At 40.5% G+C, this 26,512-nt stretch overlaps 1 protein-coding gene across 1 annotated transcript in view; it reads right to left on the bottom strand.

Moving 5' to 3' along the window:
- ass1 (argininosuccinate synthase 1) overlaps positions 1–25,899 on the bottom strand; it is a 31,767-nt gene extending 5,868 nt beyond the window's left edge. Inside the window, exons 1-12 of the mRNA XM_080046310.1 lie at positions 25,780–25,899; positions 24,533–24,667; positions 23,215–23,283; positions 22,549–22,737; positions 18,940–18,996; positions 18,758–18,832; positions 17,727–17,797; positions 17,601–17,631; positions 8,778–8,868; positions 5,080–5,164; positions 4,512–4,576; positions 1,709–1,840 (exon numbers count right to left, since the gene is read on the bottom strand). Coding sequence (XP_079902436.1) covers positions 1,709–1,840; positions 4,512–4,576; positions 5,080–5,164; positions 8,778–8,868; positions 17,601–17,631; positions 17,727–17,797; positions 18,758–18,832; positions 18,940–18,996; positions 22,549–22,737; positions 23,215–23,283; positions 24,533–24,634 — 967 coding nt within the window. The 5' untranslated portion in view covers positions 24,635–24,667; positions 25,780–25,899. The remainder of the gene's footprint in view (positions 1–1,708; positions 1,841–4,511; positions 4,577–5,079; positions 5,165–8,777; positions 8,869–17,600; positions 17,632–17,726; positions 17,798–18,757; positions 18,833–18,939; positions 18,997–22,548; positions 22,738–23,214; positions 23,284–24,532; positions 24,668–25,779) is intronic.
- Positions 25,900–26,512: the final 613 nt, after the last annotated feature.

Here is a 26,512-nt window from a genome sequence, read left to right as displayed (position 1 = left end):
TTTGCTTCTATTACACTAACTTAGCTTTCCCATTGGAGTTTAATAATGCCTCGTTTTTAACACCACACAGGGTGGGAAGTTATTCCTGTAGAAATCAAACTTTGACGCTACTGTTTTAATCATGTCAGGTCATGTCAAACTGTTATGTCAAAGTATGGCTTCGCTCCGGGTAAACATCGTGTTCGCAGTGTCTCTCTAGTATCACAAGAGCACGGCAGAGATGGTGGGAGGGGCCAGCCAGATCGCAGGCTGCAGACACCAATATAGGTCATCCGGAGACCAGAGGAACATCAGGGTATAGAGGCTTGCTACAATAAATTATCTGAACGGGTTTTTCAGCAAACATTTAAAAAAATAAGTATTAGGGACTACTTAGACCATATAAAATTGACAGCAAAGTGCATAATATGTGAGCTTTAAGTCAACTACTAGATTTATTTGGTCTTCGTGTTAGTTCTGTGTACGTGTCACAGTGAGTATCACTGTATGATGGTTATTTGAAGAGATTTCAGCCATTTCTATTTCCATTACTGATTAATCATTTGGTATATTAATTCCAGTGGGCAATATTATTATTTATTTTTAAATAATTACAAATACCTATCATCTGAAATTGGTGTTAATGAATAGCTGTTTTTAAAAACTTAAATATATAAATATAAGGCAATGCAACTTTATTTGAATAGCTCATTTGAAACATGTGGCAAACTCAAAGTGTTTCACATAAATACATGCCATATAATAAATTAAAAGAAGAAAATAAAGAGTGCAAAAGTTAAAAATGCATTGTAGAAAAAGTGCAACAGATAAAAGTGCAATGTAGTTAAGATTTAGCGTAAAGCTACTAGCTTAAGTGTGGTCTGGCTGTACGAGACTCGCAGAAAGCTAAAGTGAACATAAACGTATTAGTGCTAAACAGAGGCAGGACAGGTAGATTGTTAACATAAGCCCCACTGCCAGCCGTCTGCCATCTATCTGCAGAGTTATTAATGATTTAAATCCACAATGGGCTTAATCTCTGCCCTGCTTCTGAAGGTAGCACCTTTGTGTGTGTTTGCTTCCTGTCTCTAGAGGGTATAATTGAAGTGGCCTAGTACTCAGTCTCTAATGGCACTGATCCTATTATGTGGATGAAGGTGCAGGGGACTGGAGACTGAGCAGAAGGGATGATTAAGACACCTGAGCCAAGAAAAGCTTGCAGAGACACACAGACACACACGCGCACACACGCACACACACACACACACACACACACACACACACACACACACACACACACACACACACACACACACACACACACACACACACACACACACACACACACACACACACACACACACACACACACACACACACACACACACACACACACACACACACACACACACACACACACACACACACACACACACACACACACACACAGAGAGACCTAGGTACGCATTTAGCATGTTCCGTACTCGCTTATATAAAGTCCAAAGGGATGTTGAGACGTCTGATGGATAATGATATGGTTTATTAGTAGGTTTTAAAAAAAATCAGATAACGGTATATTGGCAATTAGTAATCTTTTTTTACAATATAACAGATATCAAATATCAAATCAATATATCCTGAGCAAGCAATATGCCTTGAAGTGAAAGACAATACATAACAGAATAAGTGAAACCATTTAATTGAAGGTGATGTATTTAAGGGGTCTTACCATTGTAGATGATTTCAGAGAACTTGATACCCAGTCCCTGTTTAATCCGGCGCACTTCTTTGTCCATGGTAAAGGTCTCAATGTCTAAATGAGCCTGCAACAGAATTGTGCCTCCTGGGGTTTCATAAATCCCTGAAAAACAGAAAAATAAAATATTTACACAAAAAACAACAAAAAAAAACCAGCAGAAGGGGAACAGTAAGGAGATGCACCGTTGCCAAGCTGTATAATGTTTTTCATCTCAAATATTCAACATAATATCTTTTCACTCTGAGGATTTTCTAAAGTCCACCTATGTGAGAGCCAATTGATAAAAAAATACTGAGACAGAGTAGTATGTATACAATTTCCTCCAATACATCCCTTCATTTTATCCCAACCAGGGGCACCATCATCATCATCATAAAAGGCGATTCATAGGAAGAAAATCTACAAGGCCGCCTGTTCATCTGAACTCACTACAAGCAAACATCTCTATTAACCATCAGCAGTGTGACAGACAGGCCATCGCAGCCCCCACAAAACATAGATGTGCCTGTCCTGGGTAAATGACAGGGTAGGAGGCCCCTGCCAGCCCAGAGCGTGGACCAGGACTCTGCCTACCCTGCAATTTACCCCCTCTGGACAGGGAGGGAGGGGTGAGAGGCGAAAAGATGAGGTGGATGACAGGAGAAATGAAGCCGTCACTCAAATGTCAACTAAAACAAAAAGGGGGCTGGGAAAAAATGCTAACGGAGAGATTTGGCAACAGAAATAGGAGCTTTATCAATGACATCCATTTTTGTGAGAGCTGATATTTTGAAAGACTGAGTGCTGTTTCACCAACCAGTATTTGCTTGCCCACATTATCTGTCAATTTCAAAGATAACGGCAATTTTTTTATTCAAGCTATGCTGCCAAGCTGCCTAACAAACTATTTCACAACAAAAACCAAAAAAAAAACAGACTCAAAAACTCAGATTTAAGAGATGAAAGCAATCTGGTGATCAGTGGAGCTCACTTTTGTATAACCGATTACTCCAGCACTGGTCCTGATCTGAAAATGGGGAAGCACTTACTATGTGCTGGCAGCCAAAAACAGAGCCGAGCAATGCTACTAATTGTCTAAAGCCTCAAAGGGTTGCCACCTGAGCTAGAACGGCTTGTGGCTTTATAATGATCCAGGGCCAGAGAGGGCACGTAGGGACATTTCCGCTGGCTCAATCAGATAAATAAGTTAAAACTGCCCTCCAACACATCTTGGCTTAAGTGCTCCAAAAGAGAGCTAGCTTAACAGAGAAAAGCAAACAATGAAACGCTATCTGGGTAAGCTCCAACAGTGGCAGTTTAGTTAAGCTTATGGAGACAACACCCCCAGTGGTTTTTGAGGTTTTAATCTTTTATACATTTACTGCTGGTATGCTAACCCTGCTGCAGGCCTGAAGGGGTCCAGGTCAGGAATTAATTCTTCCTGAGCTGATCCCCTCCGACCCTTTGGGCAAACTGTTAGTCCAGCATAAACAGGCAACACATGTAAACAAAAGCAGATAAATAAATTAAAAATAATAAGAAAAAATAAATTGAGTTATCTGTTTAGCTTATGGACATTTGTGCAAGAATAATTTCAATAAAATGTTTTAGGAGTTTTTTTAAGAATGATTTCTTTAGTGCCACTGCAGCAAGGACTTGGCATGAAGCAGAAAGTTCATCATCAAAGATATACAGCTATTTCCGATATCTTTTGACAGGAGCACAGGTCAGAGGACTGACAGCACTGTGGCAGGCGGGAACTGTTAGGCTGCCGCACATGCTTTTGAATGTTTTGTAGCACAGTGACAACATTCTTGACAAACCATTTCAAGTCCCTCCGCCTCCTTCACCCCACACAAATAAATATGACCCATCACAAATAGGTATGACATGTCCCCATTCAATCCCACCCATCATCTATTGTGCTATCACGACTGCCATTCCACAGGAGACCCAACACGTACTCTTCATGGTAGTTATTCAACCACTTGGACACCTTGTGCTCCACCTCTTCCTATTGCTTCAGTGGAGGAAAAAGCTTTGATCTTTTGTTCAGCCGAGGGAAGAGAAAAGTGGGCATCCCATTTTCCAATTTCTACCTGCCAAGTTGCGCCACAGCCACAGTCTGTTGGCCAGTCAATTTGCCAATCATAGAACATAGTGTCGTGGGGGAAAGGAGTATGTGCCTTGTATGTGTGTGTGTGTGCATCATATGAGGCCAGGACAGCTCACTGGCCTTTTATTTTAGTTGCTAAATGTAGAGATCCAACAAAGGAGTTAATTCAGTTGCCTTTGATACCAAAGATAAAGAGACAAAAGCATCCTGGTGGGAATACGTGTGCGTATACGTGATCGACTGTGTATTTGCATGCATCCAGTGAAGCACAGGGACGTTAGCTTGTTCAGAGTGTGTTTTCTGTATGTGTGCGCATGTATAACTGAATGGAAGTAACCAAAGTGTTTGATTCCAGGTGAACCAGAGTAAAACATTTCCAAGGAGATAGAGTGTGTTTTCCATCCAGCCCACTTTTATGAAAGTGGAACAACAAGTGTGACACTTAAAGCACTCATGTAAAATAACGGCAAATTGCATGAAAGCCCTGGATACTGAAAAGAAAGCTTTTGAATGGATGTTAAATTACAATATTGAAACGTATTTCAGAGTGAGTACAAGTATGTCCATCTCACTGATTTTGCGGTTTGTGTAAGTGAACAAGCATGTCAGATTGATTTGGCACGAATAGAACATTTGTATAACCAAGACTTATGAAAATAAATATGTTTAATTCCTTACCTCGAGACTTCATGCCAATGAAACGGTTCTCTACAATATCAATCCGACCCACGCCATGCTTTCCACTAAGAAAAAAAAGAAAAGCTTTGAAAATTCATTTGATTCTTGCTTAATAATTATATACAATAAAAATAAAATATTCAAAATTCCAATTTACAAAATAGCAAACATGATATAGCAGCACAAAGCACATCCAGTAAAAAGAAATCACAGCTTTGTTACAATACAAAGCTGTCGTTTGTAAGTATTTTGAATAACTGAAAAACTATTTCAGTTTCAACACAAGAAATTCCATGACATAAAACCAGAGCTACACTATTATATTTCAGTAATAATGTCTAAATCAGATGACAATATCAGCTAGTGGCAGAGGAAACAAATGTATTTGCTATCAATTATCTTTTTTTTTGCTTTTTATTTATTTGCACAGTAAACAGTGAGGGAAACAGTGAGGGACTTTTGTGTTATTCCAATAGAGAAGCTTCCTTAGACTGTACATCTAACAAATGATTGATGTAAGTTAAAACTGTTTAATTGACATTAGGAAAAGTCACAGAAAAATGCTTACCCAATCAGATTGAGGTATGAGAAGATATCCAGGGGCGAGTCCTTGGATACGCCTTCCTTCACATTGGTCACTCCAACAGGCACTCCTAAATGGAATTATTTTTAGTTTTTTTTAAATGTTATTCAACATACAAAAAGGCATAACATAAAATAAAAATGTATCTTTGATTTATAGGATTTACAATGTTCTTGACTCATCTAGTACAGTAAAAAAAATAAAAAAATAATAATAATATATATATATATATTTAGATTTAGGTTTGAAATTTAAAACATAAAACAGCCGTGAAGGTTTTCTTTGTAGGTTGAAAAAAGGCCACATTTATGTTTTGAAGGAAATCATATCCTGAACAAACGTAAAGAAAAATTTATCTTTTCACTGATTTTCCTTGGTACAAAAAAACAAAACTTCTAACTAACTCAAACCTATTACTACTAAACTGCCATTACTTGCATAGTTGTCAGTGTCACACTTGAAGTGAATGTTGCTACCTGATGTTAGAAAATGATACCCTCTACTACAATTCAGTTAACTGTGCTATTTGTGCACCGTTTGAATTTTTCAATTAAAGCAGTGAACCTAATACTAGACGCAAATGCACAAAGTATTAAATATACCATTTGATGTGTTTTTTTTTCTCTCATTTAGTTCATCCACCCTTAAGTATTATGGTGTTTCTGTTTTTTGATTAACTTTGTGGTTACCAAATACATTAACAAATTGTTATTATATTACTAGCCTTTATACAGAAAATAAATAGCCTCATTAGGAAACAAACTGCACTCGAAAAATGTTTACGGTAGCATTAACCACAAGAACTGCAAGTGTGCCAAAGTACAAATGTAAGATATGGGGGATTATTACCAAACAAAACATATGCTACAGAGAACAATGAACATTTTAACCTTTAAACTGGCTACTTAATCAACAGTTTTAGGAAATGACTATTTAAAAAAAAAAAAAATTCAAAAATTAAAAATGGGAAAAATGAATTTCAACTGACTAAATGGAGAAAAAAAATTAAGAAACAGCAAAGAATTGATCAAATCTACTGACAAGTTCTCTATCTCATTCAACGAAATCAATAGTCAGCTAAAAGTGAAAACCATTACAAAAGGAGGTGTTGAGAAGAGCTAATAAATTCAAAGGCCCTGCTCATTTGAAAGCTGTGAAATCGTGGGCAGGCCTTTATCTAATTCAATTACTCACGCAGCTTTGTTACCCATACTCTCTTTAGCGCTGAGATTTTTTGCGCCACTGAACGTTTGTGTGTTAATGTGCATGTGCAGGAGACAAAACCACTTGCAAATTCATCACCCATCTTTCTATTACGTCTCCAAGACACACACACGCACACGCACACACTTAAAGACACCCAAGTTTACTCTTCATACTCAGACTCCAAAGCCACTTAAACCAAATACACATCAATCACTGTCATGGACCTGCGCTTTCATGGCTTTCAATGAGCAACACTGACCAAAGGTGGAGGCGAGGAAACCAACATGACACAAGGGTGTGTGTCCATGTTTACACGTTGAGAAGGAAATATAATAATTTGAGGACTGCACAAGGAGAGGAAATGAGAGAAAAAAAAATCAGCTGATTTTCGTTCTCCACTTATCCAGTTTATAGCCCTATACATACTTTAGCATGCTTGCAGTTGTCACTCAAACAGCTTTGAAGAGGAGAGCAGCACTTCTGGCTGCCTTTCAGCCAGCGTTTACAAAGCCCCACACAGGAATGATACGTAAAGGACTTGACAATTTTTTTAAGACAAGTGCTTTGTTGATGGAACCATTCTCATATCGCGGGAATTGTGGTGGCTCCCATGGAAGAAGAAAAAGTACCTCCCGGTGCAGGAGAGAGCAGTATGGATGATCCATTACTAAAACGGCGGCCCCTCCCAGATACCTAATAATTAGATTAAAAGTTCAAATAAATTAAGTGTCTGAACGTGGGAGTATAGGGGCTGGCCTTTCGTGCCTGTTTTTCCTCGCTCTCTCCATCATGCGGGTTCTATCATTCACTGAGGGGTCTTTTTCTCCTCATGATCCTTTTCTTCAGTTTTTCGCAGCCTAACAGTGCAGACAATGGGAGCGCAGACACAGTTGTAGGAAAAATTACTGCTTTACATTTTTCCTCTCTGTCTCCTTTTCCTTTCCACTTATTTGGCATGAAAGGAGGGAGGGATGAAATTTTTTTCTTAAAAAGGGAGAGAAATGGGGAATGGCGTATTTGACGGGGGAAAAGGTTCCTGTCGTTAAATATTCTTTTTTAATCAGTGAGAAAACTTTGGTGAGAAAGGCAGGGATGAAAAGGTGGGAGGGAGAATGAAATGAAACATTCTTGAGCTGATCTTGTGCTCAGAGGGAGGAGTAGGCTCAGGCCTTTGTGTGGACAACTAAAACAGCTTTTGTCATAGGGTGCTCAATAAAAGGCACAGGGAATATGTGTGAAAACAGGGTGCAGGCCAGCAAATAAACCCGCGAAACCAAACCAGGCCTTACCATTGCATTGCTGTTTTACAAAAGCCTCTCATCTCAAGCTGAACTGACACCAACCTTGTTGGTACTTTATTTATAGTTAAACATTTTCTTTGGTTAACTGGTAAAGGGGAAATGAACACCATTAAAACACAGATACACGTTGACTACTGAAGGCATTTTAATTTGCCCCCTTGGCAGATATAGTGATCAGAAGTATTCCCACAATCTTCAGCCAACCTCCTGCTTCCCTTAAATTACTATTACAGCTCATAAAGCTGCCCATCAGGCCGATCGAAGGAGCTAGTGTATCTCAGCCGATTGATGTTAGTACTTTGCAGCCTCCACTAGTGACCGGGAATGAAGGGACATCTGTGCCATTTGCCCCAGGCTTGGATGTTCCTTGCCATTGCCACAACATGTGACACTTTCCGCTATTCAGCCTGGCCCTCATGGCAATATATCTAATGAGCGTTTCTCTGGCCCCTCAGGGCTTGGTGTTTTAGCTGGCCTTAATGCTTCCGGCATGGGTGTGCAGCCTTGGGCTAAACATGGCAGCTTTGGACCAAGTAATGCTGTGAGGGGTTAAGGATAAGTCTGGGTGGTCAGGAATGGTGATAAAGTGCAACCGGGTCAGTGGGAGAGCTGTGTAGCCCTGCAGCAATAACCATCAATGTTAAGTAACATGAAGAGCTGCCTTTGCTGATGCATTATGGAACTGATGAATAGTCATGCAAAAGTGAAACGTCCTTTTCAGTGTGTGCATGATATACAACAAAATCTATTGAAACAAATTGGTTTTGATGAGTGGCAGATTTCAGAAGCCAAGCCTGGGCAAGTCCTATCACTTTTCACATGAAGGTGCATATTTAGTTTGAATTCATTTTGCTCTCGAATCCTTGTAAAATCATCCACTATTCCTAGCTCAAATGCAAAATACAATTTAACATTCGATAGAAAAATACCATACAGGAAAAGAAAGACCAAGGAATGTCAGGAAAGACCAATTAGAAACCATATGTTTTGTTTACATTGGATCAATGAATGATAACGAGAATATATCGGGAAAAAGTATATCAGTTCTTTGCTTTTAGAACATACAGTACAAAACTTTTTTGTGCGCAAATGACATGCTTTTAGAAAATAGATCAATGATTAGGTTTGTTAAGTTTACAGAGGAATCAACAGGTGACGCATGTTGCAAGAACAAACCTTTTCTGAACTCTATCTCCAGTTCATCAGGGGTGTTGGGAGAGTCTTCAGGGTTCTTGGTCATCAGGTACAGGTCAGCCGGAGCTTGGCTCTGAAAAACACACAAAAGCTCACACTAACACTCTCCATTTCACTTTTTCCCCCTTGATGAATAACGTGGACCTTCTGAGACCTCATCAAAACAAGAGTGCTGCGAATGGGGAGACTATTGTGCAAGGTGAAAACAGACAACTCCAGGCATAGTGCGGAGAAGAAAAGAGAGAATGATGCGTGAAAAAGGAGGAACCTGAAAACACCATCAGGATTTGAGTGAAGACAAAAAAAATAAATCAATGTTCCATTTTTCTCCTCTATTTGGTTTCATTTCCCCTGCATGGCCCTGCACCACAGGGGGAAGGAGGGAAAAGTGGGATGTAGCGTGGAGGAGAGTGGGAAAGGGCAAAAGAAAGAAATGACTCACATCCCGAGAATACTGAACACTTGACAAGTCAAAATACACCTGATACTAGGACAGAACCCATTTGAGCAACACTAAGTGCTCAAACATTCTGTAAAAATCTCAGATGTGCTGATTCTGTCATGTGTCCGTGGTTTGTCCACACCCATCTTGATCTCCTTTAATCTTATATTTTAGAAGTTTTCCCGCAATTTTATTTTCAAATAAAGAATTTTGCTAAATGGGCATCACACAGCAGATCCTTACAGTCCACACCGTAAAATCCACTGTGAGTTGTCCTGGTTGACAGACATTTGAAGTTGTATTCCAGTTGGTGGGAGCTGGTAACATTACAATAAGTCATGTTTGGGACCTCAAAGAGCGTGGTGCTCTGACGTGTCTGCCAAGCGATGTGGCCATCCAACAATTACACAGCATTAGGACAAGACGATGGCCAATGTCTTCTGAGCTGAGGCAAATTGCAGGGGGACTATGCAAAATAACTACTGGGTGCATTTAAATGGAAAGCTTTACCAGACACTAAACCATCACACAATAACTAATCGGCATCTGCTCTATGCCTGTCAGTGAGGAGAAAACGAGCAGCGCAATCACTTTCCTTCCTTTTAACTAAACACCGAAATTGACTGGGAAGGCACCCGTCTGCCTCTTTTATTTTCTGCCTCAGTGACCTGAAAGATGCCAAATGAGAGCAAACAGGAGAGGGGCAAAATGACTACCCTAAAAAGCCTTTTGATGCATACTCTTTGAGGGGGAAAGATGGACTGAATGTTAAATACCGGAGTATTAGAAAGTCCACAATTCCTGTGATGTTATATGGTGATCGTAAGCAATTTTTCTTCTTTTTCAACCTTCAAATAAAACATATTTATCGCACATTAGAGCCATTAGCTGTAACGGTCTTCGTTGGTGGTGGGTCTCTAAATTACATTAAAACAGTGAAATATATCAGTTATGGGTTTTGACATAACTGCACATTTAGACTTTATGCCAAACCAGAGCGAAATATACCTTTGTAAATTAACTCCCAGAGTTTAGAATAATCGTTGGGTCCCGGTGTGACTGTCTTAAAAAGGTATGGAGTGTGGAGCTGCACTAAAACTCAGAGAAAGGCCTGATATTAGATACAATTTCCACCAAATCAACTAAAAACATACGTGGCTAAGTAATGCTTGAAAACTCATGCATGCTACAAAAATGGGAGCTCAAACTAGCAGGATATGGGATATAAAGAAAAAAAAAAGAAAAGTAAGGGGAATAGGCTTGTTTTCAGTAAGCGAGAGATCAATGCATTTCAATTCAAACCCCCTGCAGGTGGACCTGTCCCAAAGCCATGGCCCTGAAAGGGAGGAAAAGGTAGAGGCAGAGAAGGCGGGGGGCAGGGGGTATTGGTGGGAAATGGGGCATGAAGCGCACCACCATGTAGCACAGAGAAGCTCCTTTGGCAGCCTTTGCTTCTGCCATATTGTTGTGCTAAACGTGGCCCATACAGCAAAGAAAAAGGCTGACGCATGAACCTAAAGCAAGTAAATTTCTATCTTTCCACATATTAGTTGCCTCATTGGTTTTCAATCGAAACCAACAGAGCCAAAACAGGCAGAGGTGGCAGGAGGAAAAGGGGAGGGAGGAAAGGGAGATTGAGAGGGAGATAGAAGAGAAGAGAAGACACATTTTTGGCGCAATGGGTTGGAAATGACGCTTAAATCACCACGTTTCAAGTCTGTCCTTCTCTTTAAAATGCAAAGATGGCAAATTGAGACAAAGAAACAATATGCACATGATGTGCTGGAGAGTTATTTATATTCTTAACACCAAGGATGTTTTGGTTATTGTAGGGCCTCAGCTGAATTTGATTAGGACAACAGGCACTTCTACATGGAAGCAAAGCCACAGTGATGCTGAGATGAACACAGGGAGCACTTGCTAAGTATTACAGGTCAGACCAATCAGACCTGAGGGCAGTGAAGGCACATGACTAATGCTGACCTCTTTGCTTCAAAGCACACATTCACATGCATACATACACCTACAAGCCCACTTCCTTTCCCTACAGGCAGTCTTCTGACCATCCATCTTTCCAGCCAGCCATGCGACCAGCAGAAAACAAGTTTTCATTTCCTCTAGGTGGACAGAGGATTGGCGTTACGCTCCTTTACTCCTGGTCAACATGAGCAGTGGCTCATCAGTTCCCTGATCAAAGAGCAAAGTGGGCCTGGGGAAGCTCACTGACAGAGGCTATAATTAAGACAGAAGTGATGTTTTAATGACTCAGGACGAGTGTCGCGCTGCCTCAGGCTGTGCCCTGACAGCTCATGTGTGGAGGGACAGAAACACAGGAAGGACGTAGTGAGGAAACTTCAGGGTTTGGAGCATATTGCTAAAGGAAATCTGATGAATACCACAACATAATTGTTTTTCCTTTTTAATTTTAGCATACCAGACAGTAATACAAGTCTGAACTGTTAATGCCAACTTGGTACTTTCTCTGCCTTGAAGTTAAAATATTGTTTGACAGTAGGCATGATACATTTGTAAGTTGCAGGCAGCTCTGATATGTATATAATATAAAACATTTTGACCAGCATTAATAGATCAAACAACCAGATGGAAATGTCGTCTATCGTATAGATAGATACATACATACATACATACATACATACGTTAATTTTTTTAATCGCAATTAACGCATGTGCAGAATGATCCACCCCGTGCATCCCACCGGCTCTGTACTACAGCCACTCCAACGTTGCGGCTGACCCAGGATCAGTAGCTGCGCGCAGCCAAACATCACAGCACGTTAGCCCGTGCCGTGTTTTAAACTGCTAACGGTCACGTCTGTGTCGGGGGCATAGATAGTATATGAAATCAACTGCCACAGGTGACAGTTGATATCGGGAGCAACAGGAGGAGAAACATTGTCCGCTCTGTTCAGAGCCCGCGAGGACACAAACGTCTGGAGTTTTCAGAGGTGTGTGTGAGTAGACATTAGGGGTGTGCGGAGACGTCATTATCTGTATCTGTATCTGTTCAACCAACAAAATTATCTGTATCTGTATCTGTATCCGGATACACAACAAGAAGTGGGCGTGGCGTATACCGGAAGTTTCTTTTGCATTAGCCTACATTAAAGGAAGTCACACCTAAATTGATTTTCTAAACTAATATTCATTGTCAATGCAATTGTTGTCCCTTCAAAGCATCACATTGATGTAATGTTGAAATATAAGTCAAAAAGTCAGATATATTTCTAGCTTTTCATCTCTCTCTCTTCTTTGTTCTCAGAATACTAAGAAATTCAGGGAACGAAAATATTGATAAACAGCCCAAATCTGTGCATAGGCTACTAACTGTTAGTAAAAAGTTACTTTTAACTTAATTAAGGTATCCCTTTAACTGGGGGAAATACAGCTGTATTTCATGATTATTTTTTATCTCTATCTCTATCTCTCCCCCTCCCTCTTTTTTTACTTTTGTTTTACTAAACTAAGATTTAGGAACAATATATGTATCAACGTACCAATTTCATAAACCCTAAATAATATGTTAGCCTTTCCACAAAGCCACATGTGATTTTAATGTGTCAAGTTTGCAGTTTCCGATTTTATTGTATAGGTCCTGAAGTAGGCCTAGCCGTATACGCATTGATTGACAGCTGAAAAAGTACAGGTCCTAAACATCAGTTTGATGGAATGGAAACGTTGTGGTGTTTGAAAGAGTTTAAGCAGTAGGCCTAGTGAATGTAAATACATCGGGGAAGGGCTGACGGTGACTCGGGGTGCAGCATATTCCATCGGTTCGTCTCTTCTCCGCCACGGCAGCGGAGGAAACTCACATAAAAACGGCAGCGAATGCGACAGGTAGAACCCTCTATTCAAGGGAAAGGGCGAACGCGCTGCGTTTATCAGTGGATAAAAAGAGAGAGACCGCGGGTCACGACGCGCCCGGTCCTCTCATGTCCACCGCAGAACAGCTGTTAGTGTCATTCTACCTGTTGTGTCATTGAGGTGGAACGCGCTGCGTCAATTAGGCGCATAATATATAAAAAAAAAATCCCCGAATAATAACGGGACTATTCGGAAATGATCCGTATCCGTATCTAACTCATTATCCGTGCTTATCCGAATACATATTCGGATTCGGGCTCATCCCTAGTAGACATCAACATAACGTTGGCTTCCTGGCACAAATGAACAGTTCCCTAGGACGTGTTCGCGTGTACGTACACACACACACACACACACACACACACACACACACACACACAAGTTGTATTCAAGAATGCACAACCTATAGATTCACCAAATGAATGCCATTATATAGCCTATATTTGCCCAAAGACATAGTAAAGAGACAGACCAATTGAATTATGGTGTGGTAGGTATATATTTTAGTTTGATTTAAATTCCTTTTCAGTATTAAAACCATCATTTGGATTTTCAATTAATAAAAATTCTAATTTTAAATGTACATATCCACCTTCTGTCCTTTATCTTTCCGTTCGTACACCAATATACAGAGACAATTAGAATTTGTTGGGCATATTTCGAGTGGTAAAATTAATTGTGATTAATTCACAGACAGACCTGCAAACTCATAGGAGGTGAAAAAGGTGACAAACACCCGTCCCTTCTAGGGGGGTCGGGTGTTTTTCGCTGTCAAAACGATTGGCTATTGTTAAATATCATTCACACAACCAGAGTTCTCCACTATTGCCTCCAATGTCCAGCTGGGTGAAAATAATAGCCAGCTGAGATCCTGACCCTCCTAGGGGGGTCCGGGGGTATGCCCCCCCGGGAGATTTTTTTTAAACTTTTTAAAGTGAAATGCATGAATCTGGTGCACTTTGAGAGGGAAATTAAGAGGCTAAATCTGAGGAATTTTGTGTGAACAAATAATTTGGAGACACTGGGTCGGATGAATTAGAAGCTTCTTGGATTTTCCATTAAAATGTTCATTTAAAATAAAATATTATGCAGGGTCCTCTGGGTTGGGCTTGGTGCTCTTTTTCTTTTATGGGACATATTTCTCTGTAATATAATGAATACATTTAAATGCAGTGAGAGGAATGAAGCAGAAGAACTCTGTTGTCCAGCTATCTTTTTTTCCACAGATGAGGCTGAAATAGGTTATACAGTGCATGGGCATCTGAGCCCCATTTCCAAATGTTTTTAAATAAACTCAATACACACTGGACGTGAACGTGACGTGATCAGTTAAACTTGGATTACCTCCCAGATGAACTGATTAAATTATTGGGCTATTAACTAGGCTATCTAGATCAAAACATTGTATTATTTTTTTTGTATGATATAATAATATGATGTTAATATCAAACACACAAACTAAAAAATAAAAATAAAAATAAATTGGGGGGGCGGGGGAGGGGGGGCTGTCGGTCGGCTCTGATTGTGAGCGCACTGCAGACACTTCATTTCTGCAATGTGCGCTCATTAAACTGTCAGCTTCACTTAAGAGTCCTGTGTGGGTCAACAGTGCAGTGCAAACTATGCAGCATAAAGTTATAACATTCGTCTACGACCGTGATGTTAAATCACCTTCACACAAAGTCTCCGCCCCAGCAAAGCAGCGAGTCGATCGCTGTGACGGTGAAAATCACCGGGACCCGGGAGACCCAGTGAGCGAGTGAGACGCCACTCAGAAAAAACTCTGTGGTTTGATGGATGAAATCAGTCGGGTATATCCTGCCCGTTAACTTTGTCTACGGGAACGGCTTCCGCGATCTTTTTCTATGTCTAGAGTCTAACAGAGAGCCATGTCGGCAAACGGACAGCGTGACTAAATACAGTGAGCTGCGTCCCTCCGTATAGTTTCTGTTTCAGTAGGCTGTTACATTAACCTCTGAAGCATTGACAGTGTTTAATCAAAGCCTCTAATTTTTTATTATCAAAAGGGTTTTGATTGAGACTTTTAGCCAATTCTAAAGTCTGAACACACAGCGGCAGCAGTGATGCTTGTGCCCGATCTTAACGCTGATTGGACAATACTCATGACGTCTACCAAAGATGTTTTATTGCCAAGATAACGATATTCCCTTGTCTCACACTACGGTAACTCGCCCACACAGTCCAGTCTGGGAAGCGCTGGCTGACTTCTCTGGCAGCTGCCGCTACCCCCCCCCCCCCCTCCCAAAAACAAAAACTCTTCGGATCTATACGATTCACGTGGGTCATATATTTTGATTCTAAACGGCGATTTTCGCCGAAAAGCGACGAGTTTGCAGGTATGACAGAATCCTGTGATTAATCTGATTAAAAATTTTAATCGTTTGACAGCCCTAGTAAAAACATAAAGCTGAAGTTATTCTGGGCGCATGTCTTCACACAAGTAAACGCTACCAGATGGAGATGAGTAAATAAAAAGTCACTTGGCCATTGTGCTACAGGCAAGATGGTTTAGGGTTATCAGGAAGGATACAGTGTTAATCACAGAGTAACCTGAACTCTGCTGACTCTTATCTACAGAAGAACATATGAGCGACCATTTGGACATTTCCTAATCTGACTGTGTTGAGCAAAGAAGGGCCTTTGTACCACAGGTGGGGGCGGGGTTGAATAGTAGACCCTGAGCCTTTAGGGCTGTAATTGGAGGAGAGAAAGGCTGGGAGATACTTATAAAAGGTGACCTCTTTCAGAGGACCTTTTAGGTCAATCAAAATCTGTCAAGTCTGTTGGAAATGCCTTATGTAGTCGTAGTTATACTTGTTAAATTCGAGTTCCTGATATAAATAGCATTAAAAAAAAACTTTAACCTTGGAAAACCACTCAGATATGATGATGATGAAGATGATGTGACGTCTATACTGACCTTATTTAACAAACCTGAAAAAGTAAAATTGCCAGAAGGGCCATGGGTTGTGGTTACTGAATGTTACTCAATTATTACAGCTTGTTCAAAGTTCAGAATATCATATCGTACCCTGGGTAATTTATTTAAATCCTTTTACCACTCTGGAACCCTGCACCATAAATATTTCATTGTATTTAATGCCATTCATCGATTCAATATTTGAGTAAATGGTCCAACACAAAACCCCTGAATGAAATCAGTTACACAATACTGTCAACATGCATCGCTATGCTATTGAACCGGTTCAGCTCATTCTTTTCAAAACATTTCTCCACAGGCCGAACACTAAAGAGGCAGCGGAGGGGTGGGAAAGGGCCAGAAAAAGAGAGTGAGCGAGAGAGATAGAGGTCTTAGAGTTACAGTGGCCCTGCCCCTGCATCTCCACTCCAGCAGTGCGGGACCCCTCGCCTCCTTGTGACACCCGACCATTGGGGACTCATCTGTCTGGCGCGCTTTCTTTGTACTTTACTGTTACTGGTGACATTTTGGTGTCACGGTGTCACGATGAAATGGCTCCCCTCCCACGTTGCAGCCTGCGGCGGCGCAACTAGTGGAACAATGAGGTCCCGAGGAGTTGGGGCTGGAACTCAGGAGGCCCCAGCTGGGCGCAACGCCCTAACCCTTCCCCCTCCGCGGCTCCCATGAAATCGGGAATTAGTCGAAGCGTTTCTGACGACAAGTCAGTGTCTGTGTGTCCCAGTCTCTTCCCAGGGCCCGACGAGAACCCGGGGTGATGAGAGACAGAGACACAGACACAGTGGCCAAGGGATGGGAGCTTTTTGGGGGTCACTGGGGGCAACCTGTATGTACTGCTTTGACCTCCAACCCCAGCACAGATCAAACTCTGTCTCACCCATGGCACTGTGGGAGAGTGAGTCGTGTTTGTCTCTGGTAGGGCTGGCATGGGTCAGCAGAGGGGACAGAAGCCTTACTGCTGTGTTATTTTTATGGTCACTCCAAGTGGAGGATGCATTTACAAAAAAATATGTAATATTTTATCTGTCTGCTGTTGTGGAAATGACAGCGAACATTTTGAGTGTGAGAGAGGAGGAATATCATTTTTTAATATTGTACTGTACTCAATAGTAAAGCAATCAAATTTTCAGTTAAATATCACGTTTAAGATGAAAAGTGTTTTTGGTAATTATCTCGATGAGAAAAAAATACATGATGAAATTGAAGGGACTGAACTGAATATGTTCCACTGTCCAGATGTTTATGTAGAATCTTAACACATTTTATGGCACTAACGTCAGGTTCTTGAACACAGGTGTGAATGATTACCAATTTCAATAATCTATTTTGAATGAAGTCAGTATTGTCTGTGAACCTACTATTGCATTCTCGATATTTAACCAGTGCTCATTCATGAACTGTGTTCAGTATATATGCAATGTAGTACATAACTAGGTAGTAGTACATCATGCCGGTTATAGTGTTGATTGAGAACTCATTTTTCCCCAATAATTTCTAGACATGAGACAGAGAGCTGGTCTTACCTTGGGATTTTCCAGGATGCCAGACTCATAGCTGTAAAGAAACATAATTTAGAAAAACAGTCTATTTTATTGTGGTAAAATGGAAGCAGGAACTACAACAAGATGTATCACACCAGTCCTACGCACCTTATATGCATTAGGTTGGCATCCATGCTCCAGGGTGCCTTGGGAGTGACAGGCACAGGGATGCCATGTTTCTGCAGTTTGACAGAGAAAGCGGTTATGTTTTATAGCATTTGCCTTGAAGATGTCTGCAACAGAAGGTTGGAGTAGAGACTTTAAATCAGAGCTGTACTCTCGAGAGAAAGTTCTGAATAATACAAGGAAACAAGCAAACTATTTCCAACGGCTTGTTTTCGGCATGCTGTGTAACAAAAATACATCTGTTTTCACACACTGCTACTGTTTTTATAGTACACTGCGGAAAGAACAAAACAAATCAACAAAGAAATCTATGTTCAGTATGTTCACAGTCAACAATTCAGTGTTTTATGATTGGGTGATTTCACAAGTACTCCAAAAGCCCTCATGAGAATGGAGCTGCCTAAAACATCATGACCACCCTCTAGTGGGAGAAACTTGTCTAAACCACCATCTGCGCAAACAGCCAAGGGGTGCATGTGTGGTCTAAATAAATCCAGGAATGATTCATGTTGAGCTTATTTCTATACATATGGATCAGATTGTTATATGGATCTAAGGGGAGAAATTAGGTGTTACAGCAGCAACAGAGACAAATCAAATACAGATACAAAAAAGAGGAAAAATAGAGAGCTCTACCATAAAATGTAATTGTATAGAAATATATACAAAATAGGTACACAAATGATTAATTTTAGTGAGAAGAAAAAAGAAATATCCATACAATATCTGGATATTTCTGTTATGTGTTCACTGTTTTTTTTTAATTAACAAAATGTTGCTGAGAAATCATCTTAATAGCTAAATGTATTCAAACCGAAACAAATTGAACTAAAGTCATTTAAAGAAATAACGTTGTGCCCTTATTATTTCTGATGGGCATGTCTGAACATTTAATAGACCAAATAGTTAATCAGTAGTACCACATTATTGATAAGACTGATTAACACCTAAACAACATTGCACTGAACTCTAAAAATTTTGTGTTTTTGAATTTAACAGACAGATGGAGTTACCTCTGCATATTCCATCAGGTCTTTTCTCCCCTTGAATCGGTTGTAGAACTCGGGGATCCTCCACGGTGCAATGATCTGAACAGCAGAAACAGACGGAGAGAGTCAGCACTGCTGCAGCGACAGCACTTCAACAGATGCTGTGTTTAACCATCGCAAGCCATACTGCGAAGGCAAAAACTCACCTTAACTTCAGGGTACAGAGCGTAGCATGTGAGCTCAAAACGTATCTGGTCATTGCCCTGCAAAATAGAAACACAATGGTTGACCTTTATGTACCACATGCAAGATGTGTATATGTTGTGTCAAGGACACATAAGCTGATGACAGTAGATATACAACGTATACAGTATACAAAAACAAAGCAATGAATGAGAAAACCCAATCTATATATAGATGCCGTAAAATCGAAACCATCTATTAGAAAAAGGGACCCCGAGAGCCTTAGTTATGTTGATATATTCAAAAAGCTAGGCTTGTGCAACCTAAAATGCAAAAGCTTTAGGGGAGAACGGGGTTATATGTCACACGGGTTGGTTGTCACAATCGTTATATCTTGGAACCAGAAGGTGCTGTCTGTGAAATTTTGGTATGTAAATATCCAGAATTGGGATCAGAGCTTGCCTACATAGTCTTCCTTGGAGTTAGACTGCTGAATTTGAGGTGAGAGGACTGTTTGTGTTTTTCATGTCAAATTGAAAATATTTAGCTCCTCAGTATTTTTCTTCTAGGCTTTTACACATTGGGTTTATAACAAAACACTTGTTAACCATAACAAAGTGTGAAGGGTAAACTATAGTTTAGAATGTGGTTAGTAAGCTAATTAGTTGTCAGATGGTTGTTGGCCTTGATGCTAGCAAGAAATTCAAGTTGGGGTTGGTCGTCACATTTTTTGGGGGGTTGGTTGTCACATGTTATCCAAAGGCTGCAGCCAGAAAAGGAACTCAAAAACGAAATACATTTTAAGCGGTATCCTCACTGACACCCCAGAGAAGGAAAGAATAGAGCAGGGAAAGGCAGCTAGCATGCGAAAGAAAAAAGGGCAACAAAATCAAAACAACCCAGTGCATCCCAAACTAGACCAGCTACCAAGGCTACAGTAAGTTATGTAGGCCCCTACATGGGGTTGGTTGTCACAATGGGTAAGGGTGTCTTTGATGATTAATTTCTTCTTTATTACAATAAGATAGAAAAAGTGAGGGGTACACATTTCAAGCCAACACCTTAAAGAGGACCTATGATGCTTTTTGACTTTTATGACCTATAAACGTTGTTATGATGATTCATAGTCATGCTTAACCATACTAAATTATCAAATAATGACTTACATGCATTTCAACGTATTCCCTGCTGACCGTCTGGGGTGTCTGTGCAGAGCACTAAACACTATTCTAGCCAGTCGAGAAGTCACGTGTTGAAAGCGGTCTACCCTTTGTAACGTCGCATGTAACTTCGTGTCGTCACCACGCGGATGTTTCCATGTATAGTAATGCTGTCACTTCCCTGTTCGCGTCTGCCTCGCGCCCTTATAGGTCCATGCTCGCGCTTCCCGCCACTGAAAGTGTTCCGGAAGAAAGGTAACCAATCACAACGGAGTGGGGTTTGCAGGAGGGGGGGGAGGGGAGCGGAGATTGCCGAAGCACAGGCGGAGGGACCGGAGATTGCCGAAGCACACACACTCTCAAGTGTTGACAGGACGTGCTGGATCGCCAAAATAAGAGAAAGAGCTTCCCGAAAATCTACATAGTTTTTTGTGATGTGATTCGTGTCAGGTTGCTCTATAGCAGTGTAAAACAAGAAATTAAGACCAGAAAAGTAGTATAATAGGTCCTCTTTAAGCTTCATTTTTATGTAGGAATGACTATTGAAAGATGTGTAGGTGATGAGCAATTCTCACTAGAGTAAAAAGTGTGCCTACTTACCCCGGTCTCCCCTACTATCAAAAGAGAAAAATTCACATTTAAATTTTATTGCACAGTGGTGGTTGAGGTTTCTCGTCTGGTGTAATATTTGACATATGTCAGAATCACACCCAACATTAGTTGTCATTCCTGTATTATCCTGTTGCTCCATTTCGAGGTCTGTTTTAATGTCATGATGTGGTATCTGTCTCCATCTACAGGAAACATATGAACACTGCAGTTTTGCACTGCATAAGTGATTCACAATAGCCATATTGTCAAGTCAATCATAATATAACTTTACCTAATGCCTACCACACACTAGAGGACTCTGAACATACTTTGAACAGACTAAAAAGACTGAAACCCTTTAACCCCTTAAGACAATCAACTCACACCTGAAGACAATTAGTCATTTGTCTCTCAGTTTTTAGTCATAGACTAAATATTTTGCAAATCTTATAGCACATTTGCAAGACACAGGCTAGATTCCTTTTGAGATAATGATTATTTCTAATCCTGCTACAGGGGCTAAAAAGTTATTTCAGTCAAATAAAAGGTTATTTTTTTAGCAGGTAAAATGGCATGGGTGGATTATAATCTTAACCAAGTAAATATAAGTAGATGCCCTAATGACATAAATGTCATGCCTGATCATAGACAAGTCAGTGTCTGTGAAACTGCAAATACAATTGTGATTATTGAAGTAAAAGAAAAAAATTTGTTCCGAGTTTGGAAATTTGTCTTGACCACACAATTTGTGAAGCTCATTTTCCAGTTTATAAACTTTAGAATAGTTCATCTTTTTTCCAGGCGTCATTTTAAGATGAAAGTTGAAAAAGGGAATGCAGCGCAATTTTGTAGTAATTAGGAGGTAAAAGAGTAGATTTGAGAAATAAAACATGAAAAGACAGCCAACATTTAATGGGGTAATTCATATCTTTAAAGGCGAAGACACACTGTGCAGACAGCCGATCGTAGCCATAAAATGGAGTCAGACGATTCAGTCCGCTACAGTGTCCAACACACGGTCAAAAAAGTGCGAAGAACACACCGAGTCGACTACCGACTTGCCGTACGTTCTGCACTTGCGTGGGATGACATTATGTTGGCTGTTATCATCACACCTGTGTCCGCTCCTCGCCCAAACTACCTCGACTATTTCTGAAAAAATTTTAAAACGTCATGCATGTGTGCTGATTGTGTTAAGCCTATGAAAATCCGAAGGTTCTCCGATTCTATCGATAGCTTCCTAAATCCTGTTTGACAAAAGTGAATGAAACTAATATCTGCTCCGCTGCCATGGCAGAGCAGAGACGGGCTAGCCCTCCACCATTCAGATTGATCAGACTGAAAGACTGGCCGATGCCGATTACACATTTTGAATCAGGTGAAAAGAAGGCCGACGACATTTACAACCGACGTCACCAAACACTCATGTCCCCGCCCCCTCCAGACGATGTCCGACGCCCTATTTTCCCCCCGGTGTGTCCTCGCCTTAAAAAAACGCAATCCACAAAATGTTGTGTAATGACAATGTAACAGGATAACGGATCAAGTTGTCAATTTGCACGAACTCATGACTAATATTCAACATTTTTCACTCACTTTTCACTTGTTACTTAATGATCAAGGTCAGAATGGCGCTAGGGAGAGCAGATTTTCAAACTGACTTTTGAAGTTTTGTTAAAAAAGGTTAATGTTTAACTGTGCAAACACATGGCCATTTACCTCATGTCCAGTGGACTTGTTAACCTGATTAGAAAGCCTGGTGTATCCTAGTGGATCAGGCTCATAGCATGCTAACAGAATGTCAAGGGTTCCATTCCAGTATTGGCAACTGGTCTTAAGTCATATTAGCAGAGTCTAGTATATTGCCAGATTTCTGTTTACCTTCCCTGTGGCACCATGGGAGACAAAATGAGCACCCTCCCTGCGTGCAATCTCGACCTGGCGGCGGGCAATGCAGGGTCGTGCAACGGCAGTGCCCAGCAAGTATCGGTCCTCATAGACGGCATTGGCCTGAACAGCGGGCCAGATGAAGTCTTCCACAAACTCTGCACGCAGGTCTTCAATGAAAACCTACACAGGAAAAGAGGTCAGGACAGAAAGCAGGGCTTTGTTAAGTCATTAATTCTGTTCATCCCTGGTCCCTTTTTAGGTGAGACATATTTAATGATGATGATGTTATCTTTTCCTTCTAGGAAAGGAAATGACTGATGATTGTTTGCCACAAAACATCTTTGTTTCACACTGTAAGTAATGTTATGTGAATGCAGAAACTCAAAATATCAGAATAAAGCAGCTACTGATTTCCATTCATAACAGCACGCTATGACATGGTAACTTGAATTAAATCAGACGTACAAAGAGAAATTTTTTAAAAACACATCTTTCTTGTTTGGGAGACAGTCAGCTGACAAAAGCATTATATTCACTGGACTGAATTCAATGTCTTTTTCTTTCACACCAACACATGATAAAATGTTCTATGTATATACGCACAACAGCATTATGTAAAACCATCTGCCCAACCTCGTATTTCATTCAGTCTCTTACCTTCTTTGCACCAAGGGTTTCTGCCTTTTTCCGGGCAGCTTCAAAGTCTTCATCTTGCCCAATGTTGGCCTAGATAAAACAAAGTGACACGAATATAAACTTTACATTAATTGTCTGCAACTGAAAACTACAACACCAAAATTAAAAACCTGTACAGATACTTTAGTTCAGGGCTGTAGAATAAAATGCAATATTAAAATGCCGGGTCACAACTGTGTCTGTTTTTGAGTCTGACACTCAATCATCTTGTAATTAAGTTACTGTCTGCTGTGAGGAAGTAGTTCCATCTGATTAACAAAGACCAGGCATGAAAACCACTTAAGGGCTTGAAGAGGCTGTCTGATCTCTGAGCTGAATACTAAACAAGGGATATTTTTCCTACAAGGACAGGATACTGATCTAGTAAACACAACTGACAAATTGATTTGAATCAAATCGTGACCTCAGGAATTGGAATGAATCGTGGAAATGTGAGGAGAAGAGCTAAAGTAGGAACCAGGAAATCTGTGCGAGCAACAATATATCTGAGTGCAAACAACAATATTTTTTATCACTAAGCGCGGCCGGAAATAATTGAAGCTCTATTAGCGGAGCCCCAGCTGTGTGTTAACACCAAAAGAAAATTAATCGTGCAGACACGAGCGACAGGTAGCGGATGGCGAGTAGATATTAGCTGATTTTGACAAAAAGTGTACTACATTACAAACACTTAGTATGCTTTTAACAGACCCAATAAAACAACACATTGTTGCTATGGCAAAAAAAAATTCCGCGTCAAGGCAGAAGCATTTACTTCTGTGTACTTATAATTTACTGCTTGTTGATGCAATTTTCCTTGACAAGTGCACGCAAGTGCAAAGTTTTGCCATTTCATCAAAGACAATTAATTGCATTGGATCAATGCATGCCATTCTTTTTCTGCTTCAATGGAAAGCCAAGGCCAAAAAGGTTTGAAGGGCTGCACCTACATCAGTGAACTAAAGGCCATAACCCATCCCCCCAAACCACTGACTAAAAAGTTAGACAACGAGAAAATCTGCCTGCTGTGCAGTTTTAAACTGCTGCCGTGCAAAAAGTAAATCCAGACAGATTTACGCTTGCATTATGAAGCCAAATCCAGTGGACAGGGGTTAAACAGTATTGTGGCCCCAACAGGTTTATTTGGAAAAGCCAAACAAAAACTCTTACACACTGCATCAGCAGTCCGAAACCAGCAGATAGTAAAACTTCACACAAACATGACATGCAAAGGCAGCTGGCTAGTAGCAACACAAACTTAAAGACACCTGTTGCATGAGCACTGCTCTCTCAACCTTACCAAATACGCAATCACATCGTAGCCCTGTTCCTTCAACCACACAAGAATACAGGATGTGTCCAGTCCACCGCTGTAGGCCAGAACCACCGAACCTTTAGACATGATGGGGGCCGTTTAGTCCAAAAGGTAGAAAAGCTGTGAAGTGGCAGAGAAGAGAAAGCACTCTTTAGTTACTAGTTGTTGTCAATATATAACCTGAATGAACCACAACCTTGAGTTATTTCAAATTCATTACACATGTAGTCTTATCTGTGTCTATTGCTGATTTAAAAGACAGCTGCATTAATCCTAAACGCATCACAAATCCAGGATAGCAGCAGCAGCAGATAATTGATCAACAATTTTCATATTTTATTTTACTTTGAAGTATTCCATTAAGGAACATTTCATACCATGTATGTACTGCTTATACTTTAATGTAGACTTGAATATGGGATTTCGGTTTAGGGAACTCGTGATGGACAATTTTCCAGTATTTTCTGGCATTTTAAAAGACTAAATTATTAAATGACTGAAAGACAGTTTAATCAATAAAGCAAATCATCATTAGTTGCAGCCCTATATCATTGGGCCGAATATGATGGCTATTGCATTTTAGCTAGGAATATAACATTTTATTTATCAGCATGGTTTGTAGAATCAGATGATGACATCTTCCATTGTGAGTTACTCACATCTTGAACCAACCCTTTTTTGATGTACCTGTCCTGGATTATGACTAACTAGGAGGAGTTGTGGTAAAACCGCATCTTGCTTGCCATGAAAAACGTGTCTTGGAATGTGGTGTGTATGTGTGGGTAGGAGGGGGGGGTGTTCCATTTCATTCCCGTTTTCCCACGTGGTGTTCGGATAAGTAATGCAACTCATAATGAAAGGTCTCGGCACGCGCGTAGGTTCTTTTCAAACCATTAACGGTTACTGACCATTACTCCATGTTTTTCTTCTTCTTGCCTGCTGTATCCTGACAAGTTATCCAACTAGATGCAAGGACGTACGCCTACATTGGATAAACAGATAAACCTCGTTGCAGTATTTCCCCCCTGGGATAGTAAGCGTATTTATTAACTTATTTTTGAGGGATAAATCCGTATTTTACCACAGCAAGTGTATTCATGTCAATTAAAAAACTGGCGACAACCGGTTTCTAGTACCCTCCGGTGAAAATCAAAGCTGTTGGTCGCTGTGACTGACAGATAAACCTTAGTATTGAAACATTAGAATAAAACACGACGGTTGGTTGTACTTACGAAAGAGCTTGGTAGGGGCGATAAATAAACCGTAACGTGAGACGTTGTCCGCCAGTCGGTGAGGAGTGGAGTGTGGAGGAGAGTAGCAGCAGCTGCGTGGTCGGTTCACGGCTGTTTGACTCACTGCTGCTGCTGTCTGACTGGTCCAGCTCACATTGCGTCATCTGCCACACACACATCGTGCTGGCGTGAACTCTCTGTCACTGCACTTCATTCGTTCAGGCTGGCATATACAGAACAATTATGAAAGACGCTCGTGAGTTTCATTGTGGAACACTTAAGCCACCGTGGGAACTAAAAGCCATATTATGTTGGCCTCTTCTGCTTTAAATTTGAATGAATTATTGTTTTTGCCAAGTGCAAACAGCATTTACACTTCCAGTGCAAAAGGGGGATGCAAGACCCTCTAGGATGCCCACCAGGGGAGAAAGTCTTCAGCACTAGTGGGAAAGTATATATATGTCTGCCTATGTGTTTTAATTAAAGAGATAAAATGCTCCATTGCAGTAAACTTTATTTCAGAGGATTCCTGTATTTGCTCAAAGTCATTGACCTCTCACAACAGACTGCTTTCAGTGATTTTATACCAACACCGGTTCAATAAAACACCTGTGTGTAACTTTCATGTTTGTTTCTTTCGGTATGGCAAAACAATGTTTTGTAACTTTTCATAACCATTTTCGGAAAAGTTGCATTTCTCACTATACTGCATCATTTGTGTTCTCTATTGAGA

Source organism: Ammodytes marinus (genome assembly GCF_949987685.1).
Source record: "Ammodytes marinus genome assembly, chromosome: 18".
Taxonomy (NCBI): Eukaryota; Metazoa; Chordata; class Actinopteri; order Uranoscopiformes; family Ammodytidae; genus Ammodytes; species Ammodytes marinus.
This window is presented reverse-complemented; position numbering and strand designations above follow the sequence as displayed.